Below are 11,328 nucleotides of genomic sequence, written 5' to 3' on the forward strand. Positions count from 1 at the left end.
AGCTGTCAAAAATTAAATAACTAAATATATCAGAGCCAATTTGTAAAAACACAGTTCAGCTATTTTATTATTGCGACAAAATTATCGAAAGTCTTAGTTGTATATATCTGTATATATATATATTTTGCTATAAACCATATCATCGCTAGAGGATCGATCATGTCAAAGCGTATGCTGGCCCGAACAGCCGAGAGGCTGCGCAAGCTGTGCAGAAGGGCGGTGAAGCCATTGACGAATCAATGGAACGTTTCAATGAGCTCCAAGTCCGCCATTGTGCCGATGTCCAAGTTTGAGCCGGACACGCCGCTGCCCTATAAGCTGCTCAGCGAGCGGGTGGACTGTGTTATATCTCGGCTCAAGCGTCCGCTGACTCTGTCGGAGAAGGTGCTCTACTCGCACTTGGACAGTGCCGGCGACCAGGATATCAAGCGCGGCGAGTCCTATCTGCTGCTTCGTCCGGATCGTGTAGCCATGCAGGATGCCACCGCCCAAATGGCACTGCTGCAGTTCATTTCGTCCGGCCTGAGCAAGGTGGCCGTGCCGTCGACGGTGCACTGCGACCACTTGATCGAGGCACAGGTGTGCGGCGAGCAGGACCTGAAGCGCGCCAAGGACCTGAACAAGGAGGTGTATGACTTCCTGGCCTCCACCAGCGCCAAGTACGGCCTGGGCTTCTGGAAGCCCGGCAGCGGCATCATTCACCAAATCATACTCGAGAACTACGCCTTCCCGGGCCTGCTCATGATCGGCACCGACTCCCACACGCCCAACGGCGGCGGCCTGGGCGGACTGTGCATTGGCGTGGGCGGTGCGGATGCCGTCGATGTTATGGCGGGCATGCCCTGGGAGCTGAAGTGCCCCAATGTGATCGGCGTAGAGCTGACTGGCAAAATCAATGGCTGGACCTCGGCGAAAGACGTCATCCTCAAGGTGGCCGACATCCTGACCGTCAAGGGCGGCACTGGCGCCATCATTGAGTACCACGGGCCAGGCGTCGACTCCATCTCCTGCACCGGGCAGGCGACCATCTGCAACATGGGAGCTGAGATCGGGGCAACCACTTCGCTCTTTCCCCTAAATGAGCGCATGGTCGCCTATTTGTGCGCCACGGGCCGTGGCAACATCGCTGAGGAGGCCACCAAGTACAAGGAGAAGCTCCTGACGCCAGACAAGGACTGCAAGTATGACAAGCTAATCAAGATCAATCTGGACGAGCTGGAGCCGCTGGTGAACGGGCCGTACACGCCCGACTTGGCGCATCCGATAAGCAAGCTGGGCGAGAACTCCAAGAAGAATGGGTATCCCATGGAGATCAAAGTGGGCCTGATTGGGTCCTGCACAAACTCCTCGTACGAGGACATGGGTCGCTGTGTCAGCATCGCAAAGGACGCCCTCAGTCATGGCCTCACATCCAAGGTACCCTTCAATGTCACGCCCGGATCTGAGCAAATCCGAGCGACCATTGACCGTGACGGCATGATCGAAACATTCAACAAATTCGGCGCCACGGTGCTGGCCAATGCCTGCGGGCCTTGCATCGGCCAGTGGGACCGCAAGGATGTGAAGAAGGGCGAGAAGAACACCATCGTCACCTCGTACAATCGCAACTTCACGGGACGCAATGATGCCAATCCGGCGACGCATTGCTTTGTGACCAGCCCAGAGATGGTAACAGCGCTATCCATTGCAGGTCGCCTGGACTTCAATCCGCTGAAGGACGAGCTGAAGGACTCCAAGGGAAAGGGCTTCAAGCTGAAAGCACCTCAGGGCGAGGAGCTGCCCTCGAAGGGCTTCGACCCCGGGCAAGACACCTACGCCGCCCCTCCGGCTGACGGCAGTAAGGTAAAGGTGGCCGTCGACCCCAAGTCGAAGCGCCTGCAGATCCTGGAGCCCTTCTCGAAGTGGGACGGAAAGGATTACATTGATCTGACAGTGCTCATCAAGGTCAAGGGCAAGTGCACCACGGATCACATTTCCGCTGCCGGGCCCTGGCTCAAGTATCGCGGTCACTTGGACAACATCTCCAACAACATGTTCATCGGGGCCGTCAACGCCGAGAACAACGAGATGAACAAGATCAAGAATCAGCGCACCAACGAATTCGCCGGCGTTCCAGATGTGGCCCGCGACTACAAGGCGAACAAGGTCAAGTGGGTGGCCGTGGGCGAGGATAACTACGGCGAGGGCTCCTCTCGCGAGCATGCCGCCCTCGAGCCACGCCATCTGGGCGGGGTGGCCATCATCGTCAAATCGTTTGCCCGCATCCACGAGACGAACCTGAAGAAGCAGGGCCTGCTGGCGCTCACCTTCGCCAATCCCAGCGACTACGACAAGATCCAGCCCACCAGCAAAATATCGCTGCTCAATCTGAAGGACATGGCTCCCGGCAAGCCCATCGAGTGCGAGATCAAGAACGGCGGCAGCGGCGACAAGATCCAGCTCAACCACACCTTCAACGCCGAGCAAATTGAGTGGTTCAAGGCTGGCAGTGCTCTGAACCGCATGAAAGAGAAATTGAAGTAGATAACATTGGAGTATAAGGATTTAAGTATTTGTGTGTTTTAAAACCAAAGCAATAAATTGGACCCCAATCGTGTATTTAATAATATAACAAAGTAAATAAATAATTTAAGAAGATATTTGCATTGCCTTTTGTTGTAGTTATTCTGAGCTCCGGCTGACCCTCTTTAGTTCAAAAGTTGAGTTTATTTAACAGCTAATTAAAGAGCTGCATTGCAGAGAAAAAATAATATTCAAACATATTAAGCTCATTCCGGCTGCATGCCTCCGCCCGGAATAACATCCTGGGCCAGGACTCCTGGCAAATAGACAATAAGCAATGCTTATCAGTAACGCAGCCAACCAGAACTGTAAAACTCGCATGCATAGAACGAGAGAGATAGAGCTAGAGAGAGGGAGAGAGAGAGAGAGAGAATGCGGGGATAGAACTTGTGCAGGAAATTTGCATTTGCGACACTGTACATGAGATGGGATAGAAAATTATTTGCTGCTTTTAATTAGTGCCAAAAAGTCATTCAGGAAATCCAGAGAGCCAACAAAAGGCCATGGCCAGAGAGCAGCAACACCAAACCACACCACAGCACAGCACAGTACAAGCTCAGCCAGCTTGTCCATGGCTATACTCATCGAGATATACATGTACATATGCATATGTGTGTGTATTTGTATCAACCAAAATGTTGCTGCTGCTGCTGTTGCTTTTTATTGGAATATTTGCACAAAGCCAAACGCCCAATGTCCGACATTCGACTCATGGTGGTCGTGGCCTCTGCTAAATCATTGCAATTTGCGCCATATATGCCGAAAATATTCAATTATTAACTCATGATTGGCTGCTGGGCACATAGAGACATCGGTAACCAACGGCGATGAAGGCGAGTCGAGCTGAGAGCGTTTGGAGCCAGCAAAACGGAAACGAATTAAAGGAATTTATTAAAATTAATAAATTAATAAATAAAAAAATTAATAAATTATTAATTTATTAAAATGTGAAAATAATAAATTAATTAATAAAAATAATAAATTATTAAATTACTGAAATATTAAACAATTTTATTTATTTTTTATTATAGTTTATACAGAAAGGATATATTGACAAAACTGGAGTCAAACTTTGAAAAACTATAAAATATAATTATCTAGCCTAGACGAGTACAGAAAATTCTGGAGTAATTTAATTGCTCGCTCAGCTATGCAGACAGTTATAGTCAGTAATATAATCGCAACAATGAATGACGGAAAATTTTAATTGAAAACTTACAAATAAATATTATTAATGTTAAGAATCTTTGGTATAATTTACTAACAAAATATATAAAATAATAATAATAATATCGAAACATCTGTAGTCTGAGATTCAGTTCGACATTATTTATTTAATATAATTGTAAGTTTATAGCTCAACATGTTCTTTAGTGCCAAGAATCTATCAAGTTGAATTTTCTAGCAGAAAATTCAGTCACGCGCATATCGGATATCTGAACAGTCTTGTTAAGCTGCTTGCCGGTCTGTATTGCTGTCAAACCTATCAAGCAGAGTTTTTCGCAAATTGCTTTCGGTTCACTCACAGACGAGACTCACACAAATGTCACACATGAATTTCAATTTGACTAACCCATATTTACGAATATTTCTCAGCTGAAGCCAGATGAATTTTGAGCGAAAATTTGTAAACTCTTCATTGCACTAAACAAATTTCCTCCGTTTATGGTTCTTGGAATGCACATATTTGTTTAGCATTGATTTTTAGACTACAATCAGCTGAGCTCTTTTGAAAATTGAACATGCTTTTTATTCTTGCATTGTGCTACAATTTCAATTGCTTTTCAATTGATTATCTCTTCAGAATACCAAAAAGTTGAATTGCGATTTGCTCGGAATATTCTCAAAGTACACATAGAATCTGTTTTGCTAAGCTCATTTTCTGATTAACTTATGATATACGGCGATTGTCAGTAAGACCACAATAAGCAATACAGATATCTAACTCACAAAAAGATTTTGTGATCAACAGACACTCGATCAGGATAAACTCTTTTATGCAAATATTTGTACATGACGTTGCCAAGGGCCCTGTGTGAAGCAGCTGTTATATAAGGGCCATGTCATCGAGTATCAACAATAATATCGCTAAGCTGACAAGCAACGCAAATTACACATTTGGCTCCACCGATAAGCGTAAATCACGCAAATGACAAGTGGCAATAACATCGACCCACCATAAAATGAAATCCGTACACAAGAATAAAAAAATGAAACGAAATCAGAACAGCAAAAAAATAAAAATAAATAAGAAAAGCAAAAATCCAAACTCTCAACACTTGGCCAACGCACATAAATTGCATTTTGGCCGCTGGCGAGGTAAACAGCCGCAAATGCCACAAAATGAGAGAAGAATCTCGTCGGGGGGAGAGAAAATAAGCCAAAACTCAACAATAATCGAAAAATTTTATCCACACTCCCATAAACACTTTGTGTGGTTGTGTGCGAGCGTGTGTGTGTGTGTGGGTAAATCAAAGAAACAAATAAAATGGGCAAATACAAGCAGAAAATCCATAGCAGCAGATGGGAGGCTTGGGGTGAAATGAGAGAACGTTTTGAACAGCTCGAATTAAGTTAAGCACTTTTATTTATTATTAAAAAAGTTTCAAGCTGCACGCTGTGTTGGCTGGGGTAGAGAAATCAGCAAAATCTGCGCATAATGCTAAGAAAATCCCAAATTTATCGTATCACTTCGATGGAGTGTCATATGGGAGAGATGGAGTGCCACACAGAGCCCCTCGCCCAGCATCGAAAGGGGTTAAAATGCGCATTATGAACACATCGTATCTGTGCGACTTTCTCTGTGTCTGCGACTGTATGAATGTATGTACATATGTATATATGCATGTGTGTGTATGTGTTTGTGTGCATTCATAATATAACTGTTGATTATTGCGCCAACACGCACTCAGTGTAAGTGAAGCAGCAGCAGCAGCAACGGCATCATCCAAAGAGCTTGTGAGCTCGCCGCTCGGCACACAGCGCGTATGCGCAATAATATTAGATATTGAAAGCAGCATCGATGGCTGCGCTGTCGACGCCCGCTGCCAAGAGCAATTGAAGGCAGCAGCAATACCAACATATGAATTTTTTCTCTCAAGAGCATCTCTGTCACAGCTTCAGCACCCAGCACAAACACGAATGCTTGAAGAGAGAATGACTTGCGCAAGCAATACCCTGCAGAGCTCTATCAAGTCTATATGAATACTATGCCCCAAAGGATGCTAACTATAAACGTATGATTTTCTATTTTCCAAGTGAAGTCGAGTATGAATTTAGTTTCGAAAAGCCATATCAGTCAGAGCTATCAATTTTCTTCAGCATTTCATGATTACAGGGCACAAAGAGCATATGAAGCCCAGGCTTATCTTGGGTGCTGGCCCCAAGTGGGCGCATCCTCTGCAATGCTGTGGCACTGAATACAATCGATGAGTGCTGAATTATGGCGTACTATTTATTAGCGTAATGCCCTTAAATTGCAATTGCTAGAAGTTACTCAAATTTCTGTGAGAATTTCAGAAATTACTTTCTCACAGTCAGGAAATCAGAAAAATATAAGTGCAGAGCTGCCTAGGTAAAATCAACTTAATTTAGCAAAGTAGAAATTAGTTTATCATCTGATGAGCCAATCAGAGTTTAGAAAAGATTTCCAGACAGTTTTCGAGACTACGAAGGGATTTACCTTTGACATTTTAAAGTTTGGCATGTAAACTGAAGATATATCGTTAGATAAATTCCGAAACTCGTCATGATATCTCATGCAGTCCATCTGTAGCAGCAGCAGCACTCCCTTTTATTGCCCTGCTGCAGCTTAGCATCTCATGTCTCCTGTTGCCCGCTGCCTCTGTGGCTTTTGCGACCATTCACTTATCGTCCGGCCAATTTCAAAATCAAATCTCGCAAATTCACAGCCAGCAAGATGGAAAAAATGGAAAAGAATTTTACAAAAAATCTGAAGAAAAGGAAAAAACTGCAACGAAATTGCCAGAGCCAACCGAAAATCTAATAAAAGAATAGCTCAAAATCGGAGTGTAAAAATCAAATAAAAGCTGCAACTGGCTTTTTTTTTCCTGAAAAGTTAGTTTTTCGCTTCGTTTTTCTTCTTTTTGTTTTCTTCGGTTTTTTTTTTTTTTTTTTTTTTTTTTTGTTCTTGCCTGACGCCAACTTTTGTGCGTTTTTGAATGGCAGAGCCGTTGGCGCAAAAACCCATTGGAAACACATGTCCAGCAAACACAGAGTGAGCATTGAGCCAAGGAGGGAGCAAGGCCAGGACTAAGCGATGCCAGCGGAAAGGATGGCGAGGAGCAGCACAAATGTTTGTGCGCGTTGGTTTGTTGGTTCTTGGTATTTTTGGCCATTACATTAAGTTTGCTATCTCTTAGTCTCTCTATGTGTGTGTGCGATTGTGTTTGTGTGTCAGAATTTGCCTCTTCCCCCTATCCGACATCCCTTTTTGTTTTTGCCTCTCACATGCCACATTCATACATATCAGCATTAAGTGGTGGCTCTTACCCGAGTCTTTATGTGTGTCTGTGTGTGTGTGTGTGCATCTGTATCTTTAACTGTGTTTGCGTTAGTGCTTCTTCTTCTTGCTAGCTGGCAGCATGCAGCGCCTGGGCAACGGCTGCCTCTAATGGCCAGCGATTCGTAATATTTTTAATATTTGCTCAATAAAATGTCCGACAATTTTTGTCGTTGGCACTTAAACTCATTACATTTATTTGTTTGTTCGCCTCTTTGGTTTGACCAGATAATCCGATTTGTTCTCAGAGCGAAACCAAGCGAAACATATAAGTTCGCTTTGCATACATGAGAATCCAGTCATCAAGATACTCTCTAGAAAGTTGTTTACAGTCAAATATGTATTAAATAATTCATATATTGAAATAATTACAAAATATATATATTATTGCTAAGAGCTAAGAACTTTTTATACCCTGAACTCATTTTCAATGGGAAATCAGGGTATAATGATGTATGTATGCACGCGGCGATCTCAGAAGATTTAAGAGCTAGTGACTTGAAATTTTTTATTATTATCGAATAATAACCTTATTGAGAACTGGTTATTTTATTATATCTCCTACACCTTTAGAGCTAGAGCTTCCCCCTCATGGTCATTGCCCTCTCAAGGTCATAGCCCTCTAAAGTCACTGCCCCTCTCTGCATCTCTCTCTGCTCCTCTCTGTGTATTGTATGTATGCGTGTGTAAGTTTGCATGTATGTGTACATTAAAGAAGTGCAGAATGATTCGTATATCAGCTTGGTTCAAGGTATCTTCTAGTCGAGCAGTCTCGATTAAAACCTTCTTACTTGTTTAATATTATTTATGTTTTAAGTTTAAGTTTTTTATTTAAGTAATATTCAATTAAAAATAATAATATATATACATTTTTTATTTTATTTTTTTTTTATTTATTTTTTTTTTTTTATTAATGTATTATTATACACATTTATCATATTTATAATAAAATTATTAAATTAAAAATAAGGTTCAAATTTTCTTGTTTGAGTAAAATATTTTAATAATTTTAACGATTTTTCTAAATTAAATAAATATTTTTATGGCTATTTTCAATTAGAATAAAAATGCAGTTACTTAACAAATTCTTTATATTATTTTGGAATCATTATTTTTGAAAATGTTAAAATCCATTTCTAGTGAACATTTTTCAAATGGACACATTTATTCGTTAAACGCATTGAAGCATAGCCCATGCACGGCATATAACATATTCGCAAAAAGCAGTGTGCTCTAGGTCTAATATACTCGACAGTGAGTGGTGCGCGGTGTAACAAAGTAGTTGGGTATAACAATAACGTGAATCCTCGCATTATTCTTCATATGGCATGTGGTAATCCTTTTTGTAGTTGCCGCAAATCCTGTTGCTCTGGCTGTTTGGCTCTGTGGTAAGTCATAAAGTTTAATTTAGTTTTAAGCTTTTGAACTGGAAAATTGCATGACCGAGCTGAGATCTGCGGAGAGCAGGAGCTCACTTACTTTTTAGCACACACACACACGCACACGCATGCACATACATATGCATGCTTACGTTGTAGTGTGTGTACTTGAGGCAAACGCGACAACTACAGCAACAGCAACAGCAACAACCACAACAACAGCAACAGCAACAGCAATGATGACCACAAATGTCAGTCAGGGCCGTCTCAGAATGACGTTTCATGCGCCATTTGAACGGGACGCGTTGGACAGCAGTCCATGCAATGGAAATTGACAGCGCCTTTGTGCGAGCGCACAGCAATAGCCGCAGAATGCCGGCGGAATGAAGAGGAAGATCGAGTGAGTGAGTGAGTGAGTGAGCGAGATGGTAGCATAGCTGCTGGCTGCTCTAAAATTAACACACGTTTAATATGCAAGTCGTGCATAAATTTTCGTGCTGCCATTCTGTGCTCAGTGCATGCAGTTTGCCTGTCCGAGAGCTTTATGCTTTTTAATTTACCGTCAGACGTCAGCCCAACAAGGACGACAAGGACCACGACATTGCGGGCGACATGTCAGCGCCACAGAAGCGCCCGCGTAGTCGCAGTCAGCTCCACACAGTCTGAGGCAATCATGGACATTGGCTGCCCAGCTCTCTCTCTCTCTCTCTCTTTCTCTCTCTCTCTCTGTCTTCTTTATTTTTCAACAGATTTTTTCTGCCGAGGCTGTCTTCCCTGCCCCTGCAGTCTGTGTCTGCGGTTTTGTTGTTGCTGGCATACGTGCGATAGCTGGCGGCGGCTCGTTATCGTCATTATCATGGCCAGCATTAATGTTGATGCGCTTTAATTGGCAATTCAGTTGATGCAAGTCGCCGACCCGGGCACAAGTCAAAGCATCCAGCTACAGCAGTGCCACCAGCACCACCGCATCCTGCACGGCCAATAGCCCGACAAGTGCACGCTCCCATAGCCAACGAGCGTAAATTTTATAATTTCATTATAAATGCCCGTTACGCCCAACAGGCAATCAGTGCATGCATTTATTATAGCTGGCAACGCTATAGTCGCCGTCATTTCTTAAATGCGGCTCAAAGTCTAAGCAAGCCCAAGAGTCCCTTATTTAACGAATCAATCCACATTCACAAGTGGAATAGGAAACATAATATGATAAGTGGGAAGGGTCAAAAGAGCAGGAATCGGGCTAACAGAGGAGCTGTGGACTGAAAAGTTAAGAAGCAGCTCTCAAATAACCCACACAGTTTTATATTTAGAATTCGACTGAAAATAGTAAGAGGGTCAGTCAACAACTCTTTTCCACTGTTTATGCTCATTTACAGAAGTGAGATGATTATATTGGTTATGTTCAATGGCAGGCTAGCGGCAAGGGTTATATATGTAAAATGGGAGCATGCAAAATAGGATATACAATTTTTTTGAATGCTCTATGTTTAAACACTTATTTAAATAAAAGAGGCAATGATATACGATAGTTCTTTCTCATATTGCTTGCATTGATAAATTTATTTTTAATTTTCCCACTATTGTAAGAACTTAATTTAAAATTAATTTAATATTGATTATAATTAGATATGTATAAATATGTATGCATAAATGAAATTTTGCTGTATTGCAATGGGATCACTTTTCTTATAACAGTAAGTATAACATTGTTTCTAGTAGCATTTCATATAATTTTAATCGATCCAACTGTGTATAACAGGTATTATTAATATTCTTTATCCATTTCCCAAAGATCAAATCAGGGTTTACTCTTACTTCTATTCTTATTCAGGACAACGAGCTGAGTGTCTGTATATCGTATGTATACATTGTAAATTATATATACTTTATATATATTATATGAATATATTAGAGATTCCAGTCTCAATATGATCACTCCGCAATGCTCAGGCAGTCACCCAATCTTCATTATTTATTCGGTTATTTCGTGATTTATTTGCATGGCTTAATTGCAAAACTCTTTGACTTTAAAAATTTCAATTTCAATTGTACTTTGATAACATTGACATTTGTAATTCTCTTTTCGATACGCATCACTTGTCGGCCCAAAAATAGATGCTAATTTAAATGGGAGCCGTTATTATGTGGCCCTATTCGTAAACGTCGGCTGGCGATGCCGGCAAATATTGTTATTGGTATTGTTATGGCTGAAAGCTATCAGCCCTAAGCAGAACACGTGCCCGCTGATTGATTTCGAAATAGAATGTCAATAAAAACAAACAGCTGAATTTAAATGTGGACGAGGGCAAAAATAAGAATTTAAATAAGCAGCCAAGCATCAAATTAAACAGAATCACGGACCCATTGAAATATGCACACATGCTCAATGCTGCGAGGTGCAAAAAACCGAAATGGAGGAAATGAAATGCCAAACAGACAAAGTTTCCGTTTCCTCATACCTAGCGCCGTGTGTGTGTGTGTGTGTGCGTCAGTCTGTTTGTGTGCATTGACATTGAAAAACAGTTGGGTAAACGAGGAAAAAATATATATATATACATATATGAAAATATACATTATGCGAGCTAAAAGTTAGCTATGCACAAAACTTTTCTGATGCTGGGCTCGGAAAGTGAAAAGTAAATTTACGCAAAAGTGTCTAAAATGCACAGTGAAAAATGCTGAGATATTCCTGAGGGCGACTGTTGCTGGGAGGGAGGGGCTAACTGGCAAAAGAATACGAAATGACAAAAAATGCGAAATGAAACGGAAGTTCAAGCTGATTTGTTTGCAAGCAAAGTCAGTGAGTGGCAACGGCAGCGGCAGAGGCAGAGGCAGCCATTTTGGAGCGGAAGCGGAAGCGGAAGC

The 11,328-nt window shown here is 42.1% G+C and overlaps 1 protein-coding gene across 1 annotated transcript; it reads left to right on the forward strand.

The window, feature by feature from the left end:
• Positions 1 to 2,639, forward strand: LOC6574185 (probable aconitate hydratase, mitochondrial). Its single transcript, XM_002000207.4, has one exon. The coding sequence runs from the start codon at positions 160 to 162 to the stop codon at positions 2,521 to 2,523; it is 2,364 nt and encodes a 787-aa protein (XP_002000243.1). The 5' UTR covers positions 1 to 159; the 3' UTR covers positions 2,524 to 2,639.
• Positions 2,640 to 11,328: the final 8,689 nt, after the last annotated feature.

This window comes from Drosophila mojavensis, unplaced genomic scaffold (assembly GCF_018153725.1).
Source record: "Drosophila mojavensis isolate 15081-1352.22 unplaced genomic scaffold, ASM1815372v1 contig_277, whole genome shotgun sequence".
In the NCBI taxonomy this organism is placed as follows: Eukaryota; Metazoa; Arthropoda; class Insecta; order Diptera; family Drosophilidae; genus Drosophila; species Drosophila mojavensis.

Bases quoted from the DNA above. Each gene is read 5' to 3' on its own strand.
- LOC6574185 (XM_002000207.4), top strand. From the start codon at position 160: ATGTCAAAGCGTATGCTGGCCCGAACAGCCGAGAGGCTGCGCAAGCTG.